This window comes from Python bivittatus, unplaced genomic scaffold (assembly GCF_059951505.1).
Source record: "Python bivittatus isolate LINGU-HERP-01145 unplaced genomic scaffold, Pbiv_v1 ctg000340_np1212, whole genome shotgun sequence".
In the NCBI taxonomy this organism is placed as follows: Eukaryota; Metazoa; Chordata; class Lepidosauria; order Squamata; family Pythonidae; genus Python; species Python bivittatus.
In genome coordinates, this window is record NW_028277056.1 from 16,838,189 (window position 1) to 16,860,454 (window position 22,266).

The following is a 22,266-nucleotide window of genomic DNA, read 5'->3' on the forward strand; positions in this document are numbered from 1 at the left end:
TATATATATATATATATATATATGAATGAAACCAGTAAGATAGGATCCTTGTGTATTGTTGAAGGCTTTCACAGCTGGCATACGAAGGCTGGTGTAGGTCTTCCGGGCTGTGTCTTCCCCCCCTCTTCAGATCTCTATAAATACCCACAAAAGGGCCACATCACCCTGGGCACATAGAGAACTGCTCCTGTCTGTGCTCCTACACTCTGAAGATGCCGGTCACAAATGCTGGCAAAACATTAGGAAACAAAACTTTCAGAACATGGCCACATAGCCCGGAAGACCCACACCAGCCATAGGATCCTTGTCCTTAATGTGTAGATTGGAACCACAGATTTTGACTATTGTTGCTATGTTGTTTTAATTATATGTTTTATGTTCTCTTTCAGTCTGCTCCCAGTACTCACGAGGAGTTTTTGCCATTTTTGGACTGTACGATAAAAGATCAGTACACACCTTGACCTCATTCTGCAGCGCCTTGCACATCTCCCTCATCACACCCAGTTTCCCCACTGAGGGCGAGAGCCAGTTTGTGCTGCAACTGAGGCCTTCCTTACAAGGAGCGTTGCTAAGTTTGCTTGGTCATTATAAATGGAACCGCTTTGTCTTCCTTTATGACACGGATAGGGGTAAGTAACGTTCCTCTTTGTAACACTCACCTATTAAGAGATGTAGCCGTGTGCCTTAGAAAGAAGAGACATCTGGAGTGCTTTTCTTTCATATTCATCCATTAAAGCTGAACTGGGTAATTTATAAATTCTGCTGGATGTATATGGCAATCCTGAAGCAAATTTGTTTGGGCCCTAGAGCTGTGCTAGAAATCTGAGCAATTTAATTTGCTTCCACTTTGCAGCTGGCTTTATTTATTTATGAATGTATAAACCGCTTCAATCAACTGACTCTAAGTTTTTAGAGCTTTAATTTTCCTGGTGATGAAAAGTCAGATTCAGAAAAACAGCTGAAAAAAAAAAGAGAGAGAGAGAATTCCAAGATGAAAGGGAACATTTTAATAACAACATTTGAAAAACCAGTGCACTTTATCATTCTGTAATTTTGGTGATTGGACATTGAAAGCATTTGACATTTAAGATTAATTCTCCTTAACCATTTCTAGGACTGTTCTCAAGCAGGGAACTTCAACCACTGAAAGATGTAAAGTTGCTGAACTGGATTATGCCATGTAGCATAGAAAATATCTCAGAAGTATTTGAGCTCCTACTTTATTTTTGCTTCATTGCTACAAAAAATGGACACATGCACTCAGACAAATTTTCCTCTTTTTTATTACAAAATGATGAAATTTAATTTGTAATCTTTCCTTGCATGATTTGCTGTATTAGTAATTTTGCGCAGCTCTGTATGAAAATATTCCTTATGTTGTACCATTTTATTTCTGCCTAGTTCTGTTTGTTCTTTTTGTGTTTTTAAAATGCTCAGATAAAAAGCTTTGGAACATTTTATTAAGGTTTTCACCTGTTTCTGCTTTGCAATTTGTTCTGGATGAGCAGAATGCAGTAAATAAGATAGCAAAATAAATAAACAGTGATAGTTCCCTTAAAAAAAAAACATACAAATCCTCCCTTTCTCCTCTAAATTCCAACAATAAATTATAGGCTCACCATTTTGAAATATGTGACAGCATACTAAAGGCAGTTTCAGAATTTCCGTGCCTGTAATATGTTTTGTAAACTATTCTTCAAGAAACTACAAAAAACTTGGAATATTATGAATATGCTTTTGAAATGGAGATTGATACAACTTTTACGTGTCTCTGTGAAAAATTCCAGAATGATCGTTCTGCTAGCCTATAGCTTGAACACAATGAAGAAACTTGCCAATTTACAGGTTAACTACTTGATATCACAATCTCGCTTGGGCCATGGACCAAAATGTCAGATATATTTGATAAAGTAACTTTTAGCTGACATAAATGTATGGCAGAACAAAATTCTTCCACTACCACTATTAGACTTTCTTTTCCTCTTTTCTCACTTTCCTGAACTTCTTTCCAAAAACTGCTCAAATTAATCCCCCCAAACCTCTGCAGCAGATATTAATAGTAATAAGTACTAGTGATAGTGTTAACACCTCTTTTCTTTAAATGCTGAGGTAGTATTTGTTGGATATAATGTTGGAGATAACTTGAAACAGCTTCTTTGCAATGATGTGTCTCTCTGGCTAGCTAGCTAGCTAGCTAGCTAGATCTTCATGAAGCAATTGTTCTAATAGACTGCATATTTTTTTATTGTAAAGAGTACATTGAATTTTGTTCAAAGAAAAACATCACATTGAATATAAAACAGGAAGACTAAAAACAAGTTGCTGATTACTGGTAAATTTACTATTTGCCTGATAATTTGGGCAAATTGTTGTTTCTTGGCCTTTCACTAAGATCAAGCATTCAAGATGTATGCTGACAACCTTCAGGTCAAGTCAAACAAAAGCACAAACAGTAAAATAAGGTAATAGCAAGGCAACAGGTATTAAAGACATCTAAAAATATTCAACTGGGAATACAACATTTAGCAAGTTTTTGAAAGAACAAAATAAGTTATTTATCTGGTGTTGCTGAAATAAAAAGTAGGTGCCAGGCAGACCTGCTTAAGAAGTGTATTCCAAAACTGGGGGCTGTAATTGAAAAAAATCTGCTCACAATTAGCCATTTATTCAAATACAAAATTTGAGGTATTCAGAGTAAAAGTCTCAGATGCACAAATTGCTTTTTCTCTGATTCGTAGTCTTTTGTCATGAAAGGCTTTATAGCTGACAACCAGCACTTTGATTTGGGCTCAGAAATGAACTGGAAACCACTGGATATTATATAACATAACAATTTATATAATGCCCTTTAGAATCCTTACCATCATATTTTGTAGAATTTGAGAAGTCAAGGTTTCAGCAAGCAGGCAAACTGACAAAAATCCCAGAATTGATGACTAGTGATATTTATTGAATAGGAAGCCATTAGGTACCAACTTGCCAGACCTGAATCTGCCCATTTGATGAGAACATCTTAAGAAGACCTGTTAAGAGTCACCCTTCTTCTTGAAGCGAACGAGATGACAGCTCTCCTTTGTGGCAGCTGCTTTTCGCCTCCAGACTCTTTAACCCCAGACCATGAAGTTCCCTCTCTTATGAATTTTAGAAGATCTTTAAATGCAGTTTTATTTCAGTGTGTAGACCAGACTAAGAAACCAAAGCCATATAGGTCAGGTCTACTTTTATTGTAGCAAGTATAGTAACAGAATCTTACAAGTAGCAACGTGCTTCCCCCCACCCAAACTCACCTTGTCTTCTTCTGAACTAGAGAGTCCTGTTCAAGATGTTTACTCAAACTAACTTCTTGGCCTGAATAAGCACCCCCTTATCTGACTGTTGCCTTGGTTGTGGCCATTCCCTCTTTCCTCTTCACCTTGGCTGAGTTTTAGTGATGCTTATCGTAGGTGAAGGCAGATTTATTATTACTGTTGTTTTTCTGATCTTGATTCATTATCATTATAACTTTTATAGTTAATGTGTTCTAACCCACCCAGAAACGTTTGGCTTGGGTGGGCTGCACAGACTGCAAAATAAATAACCAGAAGAATTTCAGCAGCTGTAGTGATTTAGAAAAAATTCTGTGCATGTAAACCATGTTCAGGGTTCAAGCCCTCTTGCGATTTTTCTTCTCAATATATGCAAACAGAGAGCTTGTCTTCTTCTTTTGCATGGGCCTGGCTTGTTTCCATCTGCCCTTTGTTTTTGCAATGATCAGGTTTGCTGTTACCTGTGTGATTCTAGGATGTCTTCAAGAGGAACTCCTTATATAACTTAATGCAGAATTTTAAATGTGAGGTTCATTGAAGCCATGTTATTGTCATGCTGGCATGGCCTTAACTGGCATAAAGGATCTCCATGCCACAGAGGACTCTCGTGCCTCTAGTGACAAAATGGATGCACCAGCCACAGTAAACCCAAGTTACCAACTCAGCCCTTTTTGGACAGCGTACAACACTTTTGAATACAGGCCAAATGGTACCAGATATGCATCTATTGGATTTGTAACCCTCACATGAGGTGGCTGGAATCTAGTGTCATGCTAGTGGACTTCAGCTATCATAGTGACAAACATTTGCATACCTTCCCCAACTGCTCCAGAGATGTGTAGAAAACGCAAAGTCAGATTTTGAGGATCTGTAAGGTCTTTTGAGGGGAGGAGAAGTTGTAGACTAAGTTTCAGTTTGTTTGTGCTTATCCAGTCCGTTACCAAAATGTGAAGATGGCCTTAACTCAAGCTTGATTCCTGGTAAATACACAGACGCCACTGCCAGTTTTCTTGGTAACAGTAGACTGTGATGTTTTTCAGCTTCCTAGACTAGAACTAGCCCTGGAATTCCTTGAAGTTCTCCCATCCACATTCCAGCCAGCACTTCGTTTTCTGTCTAATTAATTGTCTGCCACTTGCTGAGACTCCATTACCACAGCTAAGCATGCCATATTTACAGTTTTTAGAAACAGAGATATGCAAGTCGTTCATATTAGCTGTTTTCAAACTTATGTGTGAATTTTACATGTAAATAATCCAACCAAATTTATTTTGGATGTCCAGATCAGAAACATTACAAACATATAGTAATTTTTCCTTTATTTAAAATCTTCAGCTTTGTATTGAATGTAAGATGTTATGATTTTGAAGCTAAAATAGGGTTTTTACTGTTATGGATAAATTTCCTGACTGATCAGCAGGGTTTGCAGCTGATAGGATTTAATGTTAGAGAAAAGCTTCCTTCTCCTCACCCTTCTTCTTCTCTGCACAATTACCCCAATTATGCATGAGGTAAACAGAAGCAGTTCAGATCTGCGCTGCTATCTTTGCTTTTTAATGTGAGTGCAATACCAACCTGCATGAAGCAGATAATGATGATTCAACACTGCTTTGTAAAAATTGCATATCAGGACTTACTGATAAGCATTCAGCATTTATTTATTTTTTTTGCATATAAAGCAGCAGCTTTCACGCATCTTAGGAAGTATCCTGTTGTTTTTACTTTTCATTGTAAATTCGAAACTAGATTTTAAAAAGTGTCCCGGAATACGCAACAAACATTACTGCCAGACCACATCTCTGATATACCTCCTTAGTGATGCTGGAATATAGCAAGACTCAGCTCTGCAGTCTTACAGTGGGATCTCTCTTAAAGCCACCCGTTTCCAGGAAGTTACTTCAGAGTTACCTCATTGGCACGGCCTAGGCAGCATTAGTAAAATGAGGGTATTCAAGGCCACTACTAAACCTCAGGTCAGTCACACTGGTTGACAGACAGTTGATAAATGAGGATCCTGCGTAGCAGGCATCCAAGGAAGCTTTGAAAAGCATGAAAGGAGGAAGCCAGCTACACATCCAAACTCGTATGCTTTAGAATTTTATTTCACTGTGGACATCTGAGTCCGGCAGCTGCTGTCCTTAGCCTTTTATGTGGCCACAGGTGTTGGCTTCAGTGCTGGAACCCACAGTCATGGGAGACAAAGACAGGCACAGTAGTAGCTGCCAGGGACTGGCAATTATGCCAAGTAAACATTGAATGTAAAACAAATATATGTGCCAATTGGGCTCCAAACTGAGTTTCTAGTTCAGAAAAAAATTAACTTGTCTTTTAAGAAGCATTCTCTGTACACTATAGACAAATGCCCAAAGCTGTTATAAGGTACAAGGCACGCATTTTGTTGAAACAACAACAACAACAAAAGTGGATTAGAAAAAGAAGGCACGGGCTTTGCAAAGGCAAAAGCTGATTAGCTTTCCTGAAATGATCTCACATTCTTCTGTGCACATAGGGTCAAATTAATCTAGCAATGCCTCTCCACAAATTCACCAGAGTTGAAGAAGCCTAAAATCGTAAGAGGGCGGAAAGTCAATAAGGACACATTTCTTGAGAGATAGCATCTCCAGAAGCCTGTCACTTCTTGGGCTCTCCCTTCTCTCGTGTGACTCAAATCCCAAAACCACACCAAAGGATTTCACTCTCTTCTGGACAGCGTGACATATTAGCCTCCTACTTAAAGTCTTGATTTAAGATATCAAATGGCATGGGTGGTAGGCTGAAGTCACCTTCTCTAATCTAAATAGTCTGAGTTTTTGGATCTGGCCTCTGCTTTTTGAAGCAGAAAGGAGAAAGCTTGTGATGCATGTTGTGATGTTTGAATATGAGAAACACAAAATGAATTTCTGCATGCTTTCACTCATCTGTGCAATATTTAAACTTAAGTATTGTGGAATTGCTGTGAGAGACTAATGTGCCCTACAAGCTAAGTCTTGGGACTATTTTGTCTTTTGGGGTGTGATATAGTTTTCAGTAGTTAATTAATGCTTTGTAGATAATAAAACCTAGATCCATAACAAAGAATTCCAGTAGGAATCAATTCAGAGAATTCATGCAGATGAGGTGAAATAAAATACAATTGGAAGAAATTCTATGTATGTTAGAATAGAAAAACTTTGGAGCATACACAGGTAGAAGGTTGTTGTTATTTTAATATATTGTATTGAAGTTGTGAACCTGCTAAATCATAAATAAGTGAAAAAGTATAGGAATTCTAAGACTTTGCTACTTTCTCAGAGATATCATAATATGGATTTTCTTTACAATTTGTATTGTGGAAATTCCTTCCAAATGTTTGTGATTTTAATTCTTTTCACTCAAGACCTTTTCACATGCTATATTTTGGACAAAAGATTGTCACTATGTAAGTTTTTATGCCTTTGAAGGTGTTGCACGTCTGCATTATAATTTTGTAAACCACTGAATTCTGGAACTTATGAATTGGTCAGGAGCCAGATATAACATATACCATAAAGATTTCATTACCACTATATAGGTCTTTTATTGAGTTACATAAGCAAAGAGTGGAGGCTCCCACTCTAAGGAATGCTTCTAGATTGGAAGCAAGTAGATAAAAGAGAGAAAGGAAGGGGATAATAAATTGAGAATGAAATCAAGCAGTAGAATTATATTTTATTTTTATTTTTTATGTAAATATACATATTATTTTTCTACACTGACAACAGGCAACTTTTTAGGATCCAAAGATTGCACTTGACTTTTGGGGGGATAATGAGAGCCACAATGACGGACTAGTGATGAAATGTTGGTGAATTTGGATGAAGCACATTGGCGGAGCGAAAATTTACTCTTACCTTCTGAATTTTGGGAGGGACTTGTGAATTTACTTTTTTAACTATTGTAGGCTAAGCCTGCTTTAGGGCTAAACATAACACTTTCCTTCATATGGCTCCCATGTCAACACGATGTTTGCCCACTCTTGCCCTAAGCAAAAGCTTCCATGTAAGATCTTATTCAACCCCTTCTCTATTTGTTATTAATGTGTATGAAAAAGTCTGAATATCAGGTCACGGACCAGAAACAATTTGTCTTCTGCTTTTATGGAGGAATATGGAGATGGCCTTGAAGAAGGTATTCAACAACCATTATGTTAACACCAGTTTAACCCTGGAAGGTAGCAGGGAGTAAGAAAGAAACTCAAGAGTGCCCTGCTTTGATTGTCTTTGGTATAAGAAGGGGGAGAGAGATCTCTGTCAGGCTTTCAAGATTCTGTTATTATACCCTTTAACAATAGAGTTCCAGTAGTTCTTATGGAGTCTGTGTCCTGACATGGTCTACCTCAGAGGGCTGACAGCTTTACTCAGTCATTCGTGCAACGTGACACTAGGCTCAATACACAAAAGACTATTCTTCAATCATAAATGAAACAAATAGAATAAATAGAAGCACAAAATCAAGCAACCTGAGAGAATATATCAGAGTCCTGTACAGCAACAAATAAGCTTCATATTCTCTGCCAGGGTATTTCTTCAGAATGGGATAGATGGATGTCATCTGAGATTCCTTGTAAGGGATGGAAATTATTAGAGATGAGGCAACCTTAGATAAAATTGAAATCCAGGCCCTGGCTAAGAAAAATGCTATTATGCCATTTGCAAACTGCAGCCATAGTTCTCTCAAGCTGAATATACACGTAAATGGGAAATTCAGGGCAAAATCAATTGACTTCAAAAGAGAAAATGTTTAAAAAGGGGGGATGAAAAGGAAGGTTCAAGATGCTGAAGCCTTTGCAGATGTCCTTGATGTTATTCATCAGGCTTGTTTGTGGCAGTTTTAGTTTGGCTTTATTTTGTGAAAGACGTGTTGTGGAGGAAGAAGAAATGTGGTCTGCCTCAGGAAGGTACCTTTCATCACTTTGCAGCCTCTTGTAGTACTTGTAAAGTGGTACCTCATCCGTTCTGTGACTCTGGTTGCAACTCGAGTTGGTCTCAAGTCGAGGTAAATTTTTCCCATAAGGTTCAATGTAAATACGGTTAATCCGTTCCACCCTCCGAATTTGGTCGCACCATGAGGCAAATTTCCCCATAAGGTTCAATGTAAATACGGCTAATCCGCCCTCCGAATTTGGTCGCACCCTGAGGTAAATTTCCCCCATAAGGTTCAATGTAAATACGGCTAAACAGTTCTGAAACATATGCATTTTATTTTTAAACCCCAAAAACCTTCCAAACGCCACAAAAACCTTCCAAACGCCACAAAACACACCACAAGCCTCACCAAACGTCTCCTTGCTACCGCGATCTCGCCCACAGGAAGCCGCGACCGCGTGGCAGCAGGGAAAATGGCCGCGGATCCGGTTCGTAAGTAGAGGCAAGTTCGTAAGTAGAGGTAAATTTTGGGGCCGGAGCTGGTTGTATCTCAAAAATTTCGTAAGTAGGGGCGTTCGTAAGTAGAGGTACCACTGTATATGCCTTTTCTGGCTCTTGCAAATGCTGGAGGAGGCTTTGGAAAGCTCTTGCTTCATTCTTAGGAGGTTGCGATGCTTAAGGAAGCAGCGTTGAGGGATTTTTTACTCAAGTGAAGTGAAACAACCTCCTGAAGATCTGCACGGCCCTCTTACTTAAAAGCTCATTAATAGAAACTTAGCAAAATTACATTAAGGCCATATACCATCAAGTATAAAAGGAAACTTGTGGCGTTCATGGGTGGAAGGAAGAAACTATTCCAGTTAGGAAATTATTGCTTAGAAAAGAGTGTCCTTCTCAAGATAAAACAAAGTTTGGCAAAAGACAACATGGGAAGCAGCCAACATCGGAGGCAAAGAAGACTTTGAAAAGGCATATGACATTTCTAAAGGGCAGACTTCTAAAACACTAGAAATATGAAATATTAAAAATATTTAAGAATATCAGAAACAAGATAAGTGGTTCGAACTAGAAATATGGCTCCCACAGAAGAGAATGGCAAAACCATATCAGTGCAACTGGACACTGGTTCTGCTGTATCAGTTACATCACAGTACAAATTTGAGCATCATTGTAGAGGTGTTTAAAGCCATCAGAGAAAAGAAAGAAAAAAAAGCTATACTAAAAAAAAAAGTATTTCCTGTGGTAATACTGTAAAATAAAACAATCAGCAAGGTATGTGGACTCATGTTGTGAAAAAGGCATTATGATTAGCTGAGGCAGATGCCACTGGGTTGGAGGCCCATCAAAGGACTTCACACAACTCATCCTGTCATTAAGGCCACTGAACTTAAGCTAAAAAGAACATTGGATTATGGTTTGCCTATGTTTGCTCAGCACACTCAAGCACATAAAAAGTAAAATAATGTTACAAGAAAATGCCACACCCACAGTTCATGAAGTATATTCCTTTACAAAGTACATCTATTCATTTTACAATATGCAAAAGATAGAAACTGAGATGGATGGAATCTAAGGAAGGTCAAAAGTTTTTTGAGCCTGTGAACTACATCTGTAGTTCTCATAGCTACGAAGAATGGGCCTGTGGAATTAGAGTAGCATCTGCACTATGGCAGAGAGAGCATGGGCCAAGCTGGTGCCACAACATTGTCCAGTAACCTACTACTATTTAGATGATATCATGGTCACCAGAGAAAATTAGAAGGAAAAATCTGCAAAAGACAGCATTGCAGAGGTAGGTGGACCGTGGCCTTTAAGCACTGTGCCATATCTGTGAGTTTTTAAACCTAGTATCACACATTGTTGTCACACCATTGAATCACCAGATCTATGCAAGTATGCAGAGAAAATCGAAGTACCATGAATGCCCCAAGGCTATGTCACAAGTACAATTCTTTTCAGGGTTTGTAAATTATTGTATAAGATTCATGCCAAGTTTAGCTACCAAGAAACATTCCTTAAATATGTTACTACAAGTAGGAACAAAACAGTAATGAACAAGCTTTCTCAGAAACAAAATTATGATGTCAAATATTACTTAAATATTCTAACACTTACCTGTGAAATTGGTTTATGATGCATCACAATATGGAATCAGTGTGGTTGTGTCATGCACCATGAAAGCTGTTAGTGAATGCTCAATAGCTTTTGTATCATGCCCACTTAAAGCCACACAGAAAAATTATGCTGAGCTTAGATTGGGGAGCTAAACATTTCAACCAGTATCTATACAGAAGGGAGTTTACCTCATCACTGATCATCAGACACTATTTGAAGCCAATCTTCAATTTACAGAAAGGCATTCTGCTTACAGCTGCTTCTTGAATACAGCACTGGGTGTTGTTCCTTGAAGGACACATACAAAATAGAATATCAAAAGGACACACAACCACACAGATTCAAAAGAGTTGTCCTGCTTACATCTACACAGTAAACAATCTATAAAATTCACTTCAGATGTGGATTCATTTGACATGTTTTCCCTCAGAAAGATCACAAGTCTTCCCATCACAGCTGAAATGAGTCAAAGAGAAGCTAAGGGAGACCCAACTTTGTCTCAGGTTTTTGTCTCAATGGAGTAGTAAACATGAAAGTTTTACATTATAGTTTTACTTGATGGCCAGGAATAGACCAACAAATTGAACAGCTTGTAGTGAGTTGCTGTGATTACCAGTATGTCCAAATATTATATTTGCTTGTCTTACCATGGCAAAGAATTGATATAGATTTTGCAGGAGGCATTTATGAGCATTGTTTTCAGTTGTGATAGATGTATGTTCTTAGTAGCCATGGATATTTTTAATGAATTCAACTGCAGGGATGTAGACCATAGCACTATTGAGATAACTCTTCGTGAAAACAAGTGTTCCAGAACAATATGTGAGTGGCAGTGAATGATAATAGTTAACAATTTCAGACATTCATGGAAAAAATGGATTCATTCTTTCTTCAGTTTCGTTCGAGATTTCAAGAATGTACTGTGAACTATGAAGAAAACATCACACTCAGAAACTTGCAAATTTTGTACTTGTGTATCATAATACAGGGCATGCAAAAGCAAATCAAATGCCAGCAATGCCCTTAGGTCATAACTTACATTCAGGATTGAAGATTCTCAAACTTAATTTGTGTAGAGGTATTCAGGACAAGCATCTGAAAAAAAACTAAGCAATATTTTCATATTAAAACCAAACACAGCCATGGACAGACTGTATCAGCAAGAAACTACGGAGGGGAGATCAACTGGGAAGATCAAAGAGAGGACTGATATCTTTTTTTGTACTGTAAAGGTTTTTCCTGATAACATTTGAAGACAATTTGTTGACCAAAGAAAAAGACAAAAGCTACAGAAACAAGAAGCTTTCCAAAGCAGACAAACAACTGGTCACCAATACTGTTGGAACCTTGAATGTTCCTATATCTGGTAACATATGTTATTCTGTTCACATATGGAAACCACCACAGTGATTAGATTTGTAAATATAATCTTGGTGGGGAAGGGTGTAGTATATTGGACTATTATTGTTAATGATTGATTAAGCATGCCTGGGATCTTGTATTATTACTTGATTACATTGGCCAGCATAATGTAATCTCGCTGTAAGGCTCACTGGAGTTAATTCAGTGGAGTTAAGCCAAAAAACTTACTTCTCACTTGATTATCTTTTGTTTGGTCAATGGAAAAGTCACAACCAAAAACTAACAAAAATGGAGCAGGGTGGGTGGTTCCACTGCCTAAACTGAAATCCAAACCAATTCTCTGATCCATGTAAATCTACCATCTAATTATATCCCAACACACTTTACACTGATCACATTCCTAAAACTTAGGCTGGATTGAACTTAAAGTGAGGATAAAGTTCACAGATTCAGAGTCGTCTTTTTCTTCTGGATAGCTACTTTGGAAAGAAGAAATGCCTACGCTACTAGAGGAATAGGGATAAGGGACAGACAGGAAGGATCAAGCCATTTAAGGGAAATTTGTCTAGTTTTTTCTTACCATCCTTCTATTTAAAACCATTCATTCATTCATTCATTCATTCATTCATTCATTCATTCATTCATTCATTCATATTTATGTATATGTATACGTGTATGTGTGTGTATATATATATGTGTGTGTGTGTGTATGTCTCTCTGTGTGTGTGTGTGTGTGTGTATGTATATATATATATATATATAGTCCCTTCTAGTCAGTGTTGACTCTTGGTGACTGCCTGGACAAGTCCCTGCAGTTTTCTTGACAACATTTTCAGAAGGGGTTTGCCATTTCCTTCTTCCTAGGACTGAGAGAGGATGACTGGCCCAAAGTCACCCAGCTAGATTTGTGCCTAAGGCAGGACTAGAATTTATGGTCTCCCAGTTTCTAGCCTGCTATCTTGACCACTATATCAAATCTCTCTCTTAATTTAAGGTTTTTCTCTTGCTGCTTTTCTACTGTATTACCAATGGATTCAGTTTCAGATCTAGGCCTCTGACCAATTGTGGGGAGGTACTGGAACAAATTTCTATTTAAAAATGTAAATGAAGGCACGTGCTTTCAGGAGGCAAAGTGAGAACTAAAGAAAATAAACTGCAGAACTGGAGCAAATAATAATAATAAAAGAGAGAAAGTTATACTGTATATCTTCTTGACAAATTAAAAATTGACAAATCACCTCATTCCACTAGAATTCATCTGATAGTCAAATGTAATATTCCTGCATTCTTAATAACAATGCATATCAGAAAACTAGAGTTCAACCAATATAATATTTGTGGTGGGAGAAGAAAATCCAGGAAATTACAAGCTACAGTAGATAACTTAATCTTTGTTCCATGTAAATTTGTAGAAAGTGGCATTAAAAATTAGACTATCAACCAGACTTTCTGAAGAAGCAGCTATTTGTTTATCATTCATTCATTCATTCATTCAGTCATTCAGTCATTCATTCATTCATTCATTCATTCATTCATTCATTCATTTTTATATTGCCGCCCATCTTAAAAACACAACTTTGGGTGGCTCAAAACAACAATAAAAAGAAAAAACAATAGAAGCAATAGAATGTATAAACTTGGCTTTTCAAGGTGAGTCCTGGCTCACAAACGTTTTAGAGTTTGAATTGTGTCGATAAGTATATAGGTAGCAGCGATCTGATCGAGACTGCATATTTGGTTTTCAAAAAAAAAAAAATTGACTTAGTCAACACCATAGCAGGCCTCTCTACAAATTTAACACTGCTGAGATCAGACAGTAGGTTCTCTTAAGATCGTGTAGCTGATAAAAGAGGAGAAATGTAGGAAAACACAGATAGTTCTCACAATGGAGGAGTTTATGCAGTGAGACCCTAATAGAATCTCTACTGGGACTCATACTTTACTTTTCAACTTGTGTATAAATTATCTGAAATTACCGTTGAGCAATGAGATGGCCAGCTTTGTAGATGCTCCCAATTGTTAAAAGCAAAAAGGAGTGGCAAATAGCTTTATAATGATCGTTATACTTTGGCTAAATGTGTTTCAATATTAATAAGGGTGAAGTGATGAACATTGGAGCAAAATAAAATATATTCTAATTTTATATGGATTCCAATGGAATCTAAACTGGCAGCAAATGATCAAAATAACTCCTGAAATTATGGTGAATTAATAAATTAAAATGTCATCGCTGTGAAAAGATTATTCCTTCCTACTGATTTTTTAGCTTATTTCTTAATTATAAATTCAAATTAGTTCAATTAAGCTTGATAGTTAAGTGATAAATCAAAATTAAATTACAGCATGAACTTAATACAGCATACAGTATAGTTATTGTAGGTAAAATTAACATCCCTTAAATGTATGGATCACAACCAGCTTACATGGCTTTAAAGAGAATTTGTCCAATTCATCGGAGATAAGGCTGCAAATTCTTACCAGTTTCAGTTATGATGGCTATATCATCATCATCATCATTATCCCTGAGGAGACATTATTTTGCATGCCATTCAGAGCAGTATATTATGTGGCAAGGTGTGATAAGGCCTTCTCAGCTAGGGGACCCTAATTATAGAACCCCCTTCACCTAGAGCCTAAACTGTCAAATTAATTGTCAAATTAATATCTAGCTACCATCCAATCTTTGGAGTCTTAGTGTTCATATCTTGATTCTTTAATATGATTTTTGTTTTCAGTTATTTTACTATGTAATTTATTTTATCCCACTCTGAGATCTTTTGCTAGAGAGCAGGTTATAATTTTAATAATGCATATGTAAATGTGTGCTATATCCAGGGTGAAAATACCAGTCTATCTTTGAATATTGGTTACTGGAGTTTTATTTATTTCTGAGTTAGTTTAGACATTGTATATTTTGTTCATTCCAAATATAGGAGTTAATTGGGCAATGCATAAATGCAGAAACAAATAATAGAGAGATACTAACATCCTATTGTCCTGTTATGGTGCTTCCCTATGATTAGCCACAATATGTTGGATTTGCATTAATTTGTTGGATGTTCTTTTTCCATTCAGCAATCAATCATTAAAAAGCAATGCTTCTTGTTTAAAAAGACAAATGTTTCAGTTCTTTTTAAACTAATATATTCAGAGGTATTTGATTATAAGTCAGGCATTCAAGAAAAAAATGTGTTTCTCTTGCTTGTTAAGTTACTGCATTTCATAACATAAATTGGACATCAGTCAATGCATATATTCAGGTTGGGTTGACAGAAAATGTATATTGAATTGGCAGAGATCCATAACTACACTGGGTCACATTTTTCATGCTGTCTACCAAATCTCACAAGTTTATCACTAACACCAGGCCTGTGAACCATGGCATGTGTTCTTATTGAATCAGTCTTTTATTACACTTGTTATAAATTAAAGTTTCTGCAACTTGCTAGGACTTCCAGTAATATCTAATTTGTTTGTAGAATTTTTTATAAAGTAGGGATACACGAATTGCATAAGTCAAAAAGTAAGTTGATTTGGAGGGTGGGTAGATTTATATTATTTTCAATGATCATTCATTTCAAGTACTCTAAATCTTCAGAGCTTTTGTAGGTTCTAAATAAAAAAAATTATGGCTGATGTGGGTCTTCCGGGCTGTGTGGCCGTGTTCTGGAAGTTTTGTTTCCTAACGTTTCGCCAGCATCTGTGACCGGCATCTTCAGAGTGCAGGAACACAGACAGAAGCAGTTCTCTCTGTGCCCAGCAACTGCTCTCTGTGCTCCTGCTCTCTGAAGATGCCGGTCACGGATGCTGGCAAAACATTAGGAAACAAAACTTCCAGAACACGGCCACACAGCCCGGAAGACCCACACCAGCCATCGTATTCCGGCCGTGAAAGCCTTCGACAATTCAAAAAAATTATGATGATTAGGAACATAATTGTTTCCATTAGGACATAATAACATAAGGAGAAGTCTACTAGATCAGGCCATAGACCCATGTAGTTCAGCTTTCTGTGTTGTACAATTGCCAACAAGGTACATTTCTGAATCCAATCATTGTCACTTGTCAGCAATCAGTATACAAGGCCTGTTGCCAATGATTCAGGAAATCATAAGCAACACCAAAATTTGTAGCCATTGATAGCCCAATTCTCCATGACCTGTCCAATTCCCTTTAAAAACTATTGAAAATTGGCTACTATTACCACAAATTGACACAAATGAACTTTGTGAAAATATATATTTCTGCCAGCCCTGAATCTCCCTACATTTAGTTTCAAGGATGACTTTGAGGTCTAACGTGGTTGGAAGGAAATAACTTTTCTCTTTCTCCATGTTATCTAAACCATGCATAGGTTTTTACTTCTATCATGTCATCCATTACCTTCTTTCATTCCAAGCTAAAGAACTCAGCCACAAAAGGATGGGGGGGGTGTGTTCATTTGTTTTATTTTGTAGGGGTTTTTTTGTTTTGTTTAGTAGGATTATCCAATATCCCCTAATCATTTGTTTGCCACTATTTACTGCTCTGAAAGTGTAGTGATCAGAACTGTACACAATAATTCAGTTTACCACAAATTTCTGTACAATAAGGGCATTATTGTATCAAGAGTTCTATTTTCATTGCCCTTCCTAATAATTCTAAGCTTGGGATGTTCTTTTTGCTTTTTTTACAACAGCTGCATGCTGAGTTGACATGGTTATTGAATTTTCTACTGTGACTCCTTTCCTTTCAATCACTTCAGGAAATTTATTAATATATATTGTATTACTTAAACATTAATGTAGTACTGCAATGTATAGGCGCAACTGGATTTTTTGTGCCAACATGCATCGCTTTACTCTTGTTTACACTGAATGGTATTTGTAATTTGAACCTTCATCCAGGTTGGAATTCTTTACAATCCATCTTGGATTTACAACCTTGAACAATTTGGTACCATCAACTTCGCTATTCCTTTTTAACTCCAGATAATTTGTATATAAGTTGAAAGGCATTACTTACAACACCAATGCCTGGGGGTATTCCCTCTTACATATCTGGCCAGGGTAAAAATAGCCCATTTATTCCTACTCTATTCCCTGTTCTTTTAACTAGTTGCCAATTCATGAGAGCATCTGTCCTCTCACTCCATAGCAGCAAAGAGAGATTCCTGTCTTTGGTCAAGGGTTCTTAAAAGTCCAAATATACATGATGGATTCAGTCCTTCACTTCTTCATGTTTATTGACTCAAGGAATCACTCCTACTTTTGCTCATGTAGGTTCTCCTGGCTGATGAAGATCAAGTGATTTCTGATCATGCTGAGAAATGTCTTTTTTGAAATGTATTGAGACAAATAAATGGCATGGGTGAGGAATTTTAAGGAGGGCAAAAGTCACAACTCTAAAATGTTTTCTTGGACATCAAATAGTGCAATTTAGGCTTTGGGCTATTTTTAATCCTTCATGATAACAAGAGAAGGGGCTGCTTTTCAGGAATAATCAAAGATTATATGAAACATGGATCGGTTGGGTGTGATTTTTCTCAATGGCCTCAGTCAGTGGACTCTGTGTAAGTAGCAATTAAGTAGAATCATCTAGATAATAATAATCATACCAGATACAGTATATGTGTTAGAAAGAAGCTAAAATATTAATAAGTCCTGATATTTAGATGTATTTCAAATGCATTTGTTTCTTTTAATTTGTGAGACTCTGTTTCAAAACAAACATATAGCTAATCAGAAAGTTCCTGTTTCATTGCAAAGAATTCTAAAGTTTAACATTATATCACTTTTTCTCTACAAGAAGAAGTTATGACAAGAGGATTCATATGTGATGATGCATTGAGAGCCCAAATGCTGCTTAACAGATCTTCTTCTCTTAGGAAACATTTTCAGTTATACCAACACACCACTGCTAAATAGGATGCTGTTAATTCAGATGGATCTCAGCCATTTCACTTGGACAAGCCTGAATACCTTTCACAGGAAATAAAGTATAAGGGTGGGGGTGGGGAATAGAGAAGACATAGCTGTCCTAGAAATGAATCAACGCAAACTAGAACATCTGCTCATCAAAAATTACCAGACAGTTTTTATCTATACTACTGTTCTTGATTATCATGGCAGATATGATAAATTTTGTTTTACAAACAATGTCAATTATTTTTGTCTACATGTTATGAAATGTGTATTAACAATGCAGAAATGTAAAGCTCATATTTGAGCTTCTCTTTTGCATTTATGGACATGAATCCTTTGCTTATTGCTGTGATCACAACCACTTTACTTATTTTTTTTCCCTTTTGCTCTATTAGCATGTCAATAAGCTTGGTATTGAAAACACAAGTGTGTCAAGGGTTGTCGTTGGTTTTTTTATTTTGCCTTGCTGTTCATTCCATCACTCAAGGTGACTTACAACACAGCTAAAAAACAGAATATAAAACAGTAATAAATCTGATACAATTAAAGTCAAAACTAAAACTAAAAACAACATTAAAATAATTGATAATTAAAAGTTTGGTGAAAGAGATGGGTTTTTCTTGTCTTCCTAAATATTGGGAAAGCAGGATCCCAAAGGTATTCCATTAGGAGTGTATTCCATGGGCTGACTTGTATCCACAGTGAGGTTTAGGGGTATATACTTCATCTGGAACATTAATAAGTTAGGAGCTTGAATGCAAGATGCTATGCTCTGTGGACAAACAAGGAGAAAATACCAGGTTCTTGCTTGGTGGGGTTGATCCAGTTGTCTATATTGCCTACAGTCATAAAAAGTGATGCTGCATTTCCCTATTTCTTTCTGTAATTGAAGAAATGAAGGTGCTCCTAATGCAAGCTCTGGATCCCTGGGCTATGTAATCATAAGGATATCTGTTTTGAAGATTCTCTCACTTAGTACCAAAGAAATACTTTGCAGGGAAAAAAATCAATTTTGTATAGAATCACTTGTCGCAACATCAGGTAAAATAGAAGATTCCACCATTGTCACCATAAGTTGTACACAAGAAAAGCACATTGATATAGGCCGAGGACCAGTTGGATATTTTAAGTAAGCAGTGTTTAAGTCCTGAGATATAAAGAAAATGTAGGTACTTTATATGTATATCTAAAGGACCAGCCTAAATAAAGGAATAATGAAGAGATGAGAAATACAGACACACTTCAACAGGGCAGCCTTGTTAGGTAATAGAAGAAGTACTAAGTTTTACAAAGGTTTCTTTAAAGGCATTATAGTAAGTTTACAAATTTTAATATTCGATACTGAATTATGCTTGTGACATATTGTTGCAATTACTTAAAACTTTAAAAAAAATTGTATATCCTTTCTCCTATGTCTCTAGCAGATGCCTTACCTTGCATTTACCTGATGGGTAAAAAAAACAGGGATATTCAATGCCATATAAATCCATGGAAGGCAGGCAAGCAATGTGGGACTTTGGATTGGAAGGAAAGAGGTGCTTCAAAGTGCCCATGGGTGTTCATGTAGCAACTGTTGGCAATTCCTTAAACCAAATGCATCTTTTACCTGGACTACAAGGTAGGCACAGCTACTTTAAGAAATTGGCACACAGATGCTACCAGGCAGGTGCTGTTTGTGCTCCTGTAAACTCCAAAGCATGATTTTGCTTTTGGATCTGAAGACCCCCTTACTTCCCTTTTTAAAAACCAACCTCCAGTATTTCAGGTATCTAGTTTATACTTCCAAACAAATACCTCTTTAAACCTTCAGTTTGCATTAATGTGGTGCTTCGTACTGTCAATCATTGATCTCACTTAGTTTCCTCCAAAATTTGTTGGCCCTTCCATCAGTCTGCAATGAACCTTTTGGTTATTTCTTTCCACCTGGATAACTATAATGACATCCTTTCTCTTAGTACTCCCTTGCCATTCTGCCAAGCAGGGAAAATTAATAACAAAGTCTCAAAATGTGTCTAATATTGCCTCAATGCCCTTATGAGCCTTCCTTGTTATTTTGTCACTGCCACATGTCTTGTTCACATCCAAGAAAATAAAAAAGAATAAATACTTTCCTAGAAATAAATTGAAAGATGCCCTGAAGATAGTCAGTTGTCACAGATTACTTTCAGAAGGGGTGGGGCTTTTTAAAATCTTGGTCTCTTTGTCGTCGTTCTACTTTGGAATATTGAATCACTTTCAGGAACCCTCAACCACATAAAAATCCATAGCTCCAATAAACTCCATTTCTGTCCTTACTCTTGCAAACACATTCATTTTCTCTAGGCAGAGAAGGTTTTGTCCCAAGTAATATTACATTAAAGATGTTCCTTAGGTTATGTAAACAAGGAATGGTTTTTAAGGAATATAACAACAGCAAAATACAAGTCTAACTGAATCAAAAAACATTTTTAAAAGGGCAGTATTTAGTACGAAATTGCATGTTTGTATTTAAGCCTTAAAAAAACCTGTTGCAAATGGCTGTCAGAATCTGATTTTTCTTCCACCAGGAGCAATTGGCATCCTTTAAGTAAAAAAGGATGATTTTGAATTAAGAAGTATTCATCAGGTCTTGCACCACTTTGAATTCAGTTCCCAGAGAGGACTTTGGAGGATACAGCAGTATAAATGTAGCCCTTGTCCACAAATTCTGTGTTCTTGCTCCTGTGTGATCTGAAGCATTACTTTGGAATGAAATTCAAAGCACTACATACCCCTAGAAGTCACAACTTCTCTGTTCCATTTGTCCAACATTTCTGTGTCTTATTGAAAGGAAAAGAGATGCCATTAGGGTTTGGCAACATGAGCTTCTACTGCTTACGTTAAATAGAATTTTGTTTCTCCATTAGTTCTAGCATGAAGGATAGTAAGAATCAGAACAGGAGTAATATGAGGTAAATCCTATTGACAAAGTATGGCTTAAGTCCCAACTGGAAGTTTCACTTACCAGACTTTGAGCTTTGAATGGCTGAAGCAATCAGGACAATCTGTTGTGATAAGAAGGGCAGTGTAGGAAAGATATGAACATGGCAGATCAGAACAGCATTAACTAAATCAAACCTCTAGCAATTCAGAATTTACTTCTGTTCCTCCATAAGTATTCATAATTCTTACACTCTTGACCTCAGAAAGCTCCAATAGTGTAATCTGTGATCCAGAACTTTAAATTTAAATGGTACCTTAACCAGAAACCCATCATAAGGCCTTAGGCAAACCTTATAAGTGCTAACCTTCTTTACAGAATGGTTGTAAATATTGTTTAGAAGTCAACTGAACATTCTATAAAGTGCTATAAAACACTGAAGTACTATTCATGGGATGATGAAGCCGAATAGAAAATTCATTTCCTTCAGAATCATATTTTATTATTTAATATATTTTCAGTTTAATTTTAAAATGTGGACATTCTCTTGGATTTGGTCAGCTGTCTTCTTATTTCCATTCCCAGTTCTCAAATATAATTTTTATCATACATGACAATCTGTTAATTTAGATTGGCCTTAATTTGAATCTTAGATTCATTTGAATTTGCAGGTGGGGCGTTTTTGGAAGAAATACCTTGAAAGGAAAATGGCATATTATACAACTTCAGGGAGATATATTAATTTTATAAAAATAGAAGACTGAAAACTGAAGTTCATAAATATTAAAAGCCAAAGATTCTGCACTCTGATTCTGATTTTTTTTTTCCTTCCATGAACTTAAGAAATTTAGGCTTCTTCCTGGTATAGGCAACCTGGTACCCTTCAGATATTTGGGGTGTCAATTCCATCAACCCAATCAAGAATGGCCAATCTTTCTGTCTGATGTAAGGAAGGAAATGATGCTTCTACTGCAACCAATACTAACTGGATCTAAAGCCAGACAGGTATACGTGTGAAGCAGGAAACACAAAAAGCTAGCTATGTACTTTATATCTTGCACTAGAAATATACAAATCAAAAAACAAATAATTGATTAAAATCTACTTCCTGAGGTAGGGAATTTCAGGCCTGAAACTCAACTGGAATGGGTCCAGATGATCCATATCCTCTACGAATGTATGGCATTGATCAGCCATCACTCTGTGAAATGCCTGGCTCAAGAAACTGATATTTGCCCATAGGGTAATAATTCTCATCTGTAACGAAGAAGCAGATAAGTGTTCCCTGTGTTCCAGCTGAGGCTGAGCAGTGGGATCATCATGAGAAAAAGTGAATGAATCTACCAGTCTACCAGTGAAGTTGTGGGGACCAAGCAAGAATAACCAGACAGACAGTTGTTTTTTTTTAATTACCCAACCAATTATATAAGTAAAATTAAAAGCAATGGACTTTGGATAATACATTTTTATCCATGCTCAACACTGATACTTTGTACCATGCACAGAAAGATAGAGATAAAACTAGACAAATAAGATTAGCGTAAAATGCGTCCTTCTCCTCCTTACTGGTTGCATGATAAAATACAGGTAGTCCTCACTTAACTATGGTAATTGGGACCGGCAACTCTGTCGCTAAGTGATGCAGTCATAAACCATGACATCACATAACTGTGCCAACTTACAACAGCAGTTATGGCAGTCCCAGTTGCCATTGTTACATGAATCCCGCATTGTTGCAGTATCCTGTGGTGATGTGATTGCCATTTGCAAACTCCTGCCAGCTTCCCCACTGACTTTGC

The 22,266-nt window shown here is 36.8% G+C and overlaps 1 protein-coding gene across 9 annotated transcripts in view; it reads left to right on the top strand.

Annotated features, from left to right (window-relative positions):
• Positions 1–22,266, top strand: part of GRIA4 (glutamate ionotropic receptor AMPA type subunit 4) — a 237,461-nt gene that overhangs the window by 82,188 nt on the left and 133,007 nt on the right. For all 9 annotated transcript variants that reach the window (XM_088140859.1, XM_088140858.1, XM_088140855.1 and 6 more), the window contains exon 3: positions 390–629. In XM_088140859.1, the coding sequence (XP_087996985.1) occupies positions 390–629 (240 nt within the window). The remainder of the gene's footprint in view (positions 1–389; positions 630–22,266) is intronic.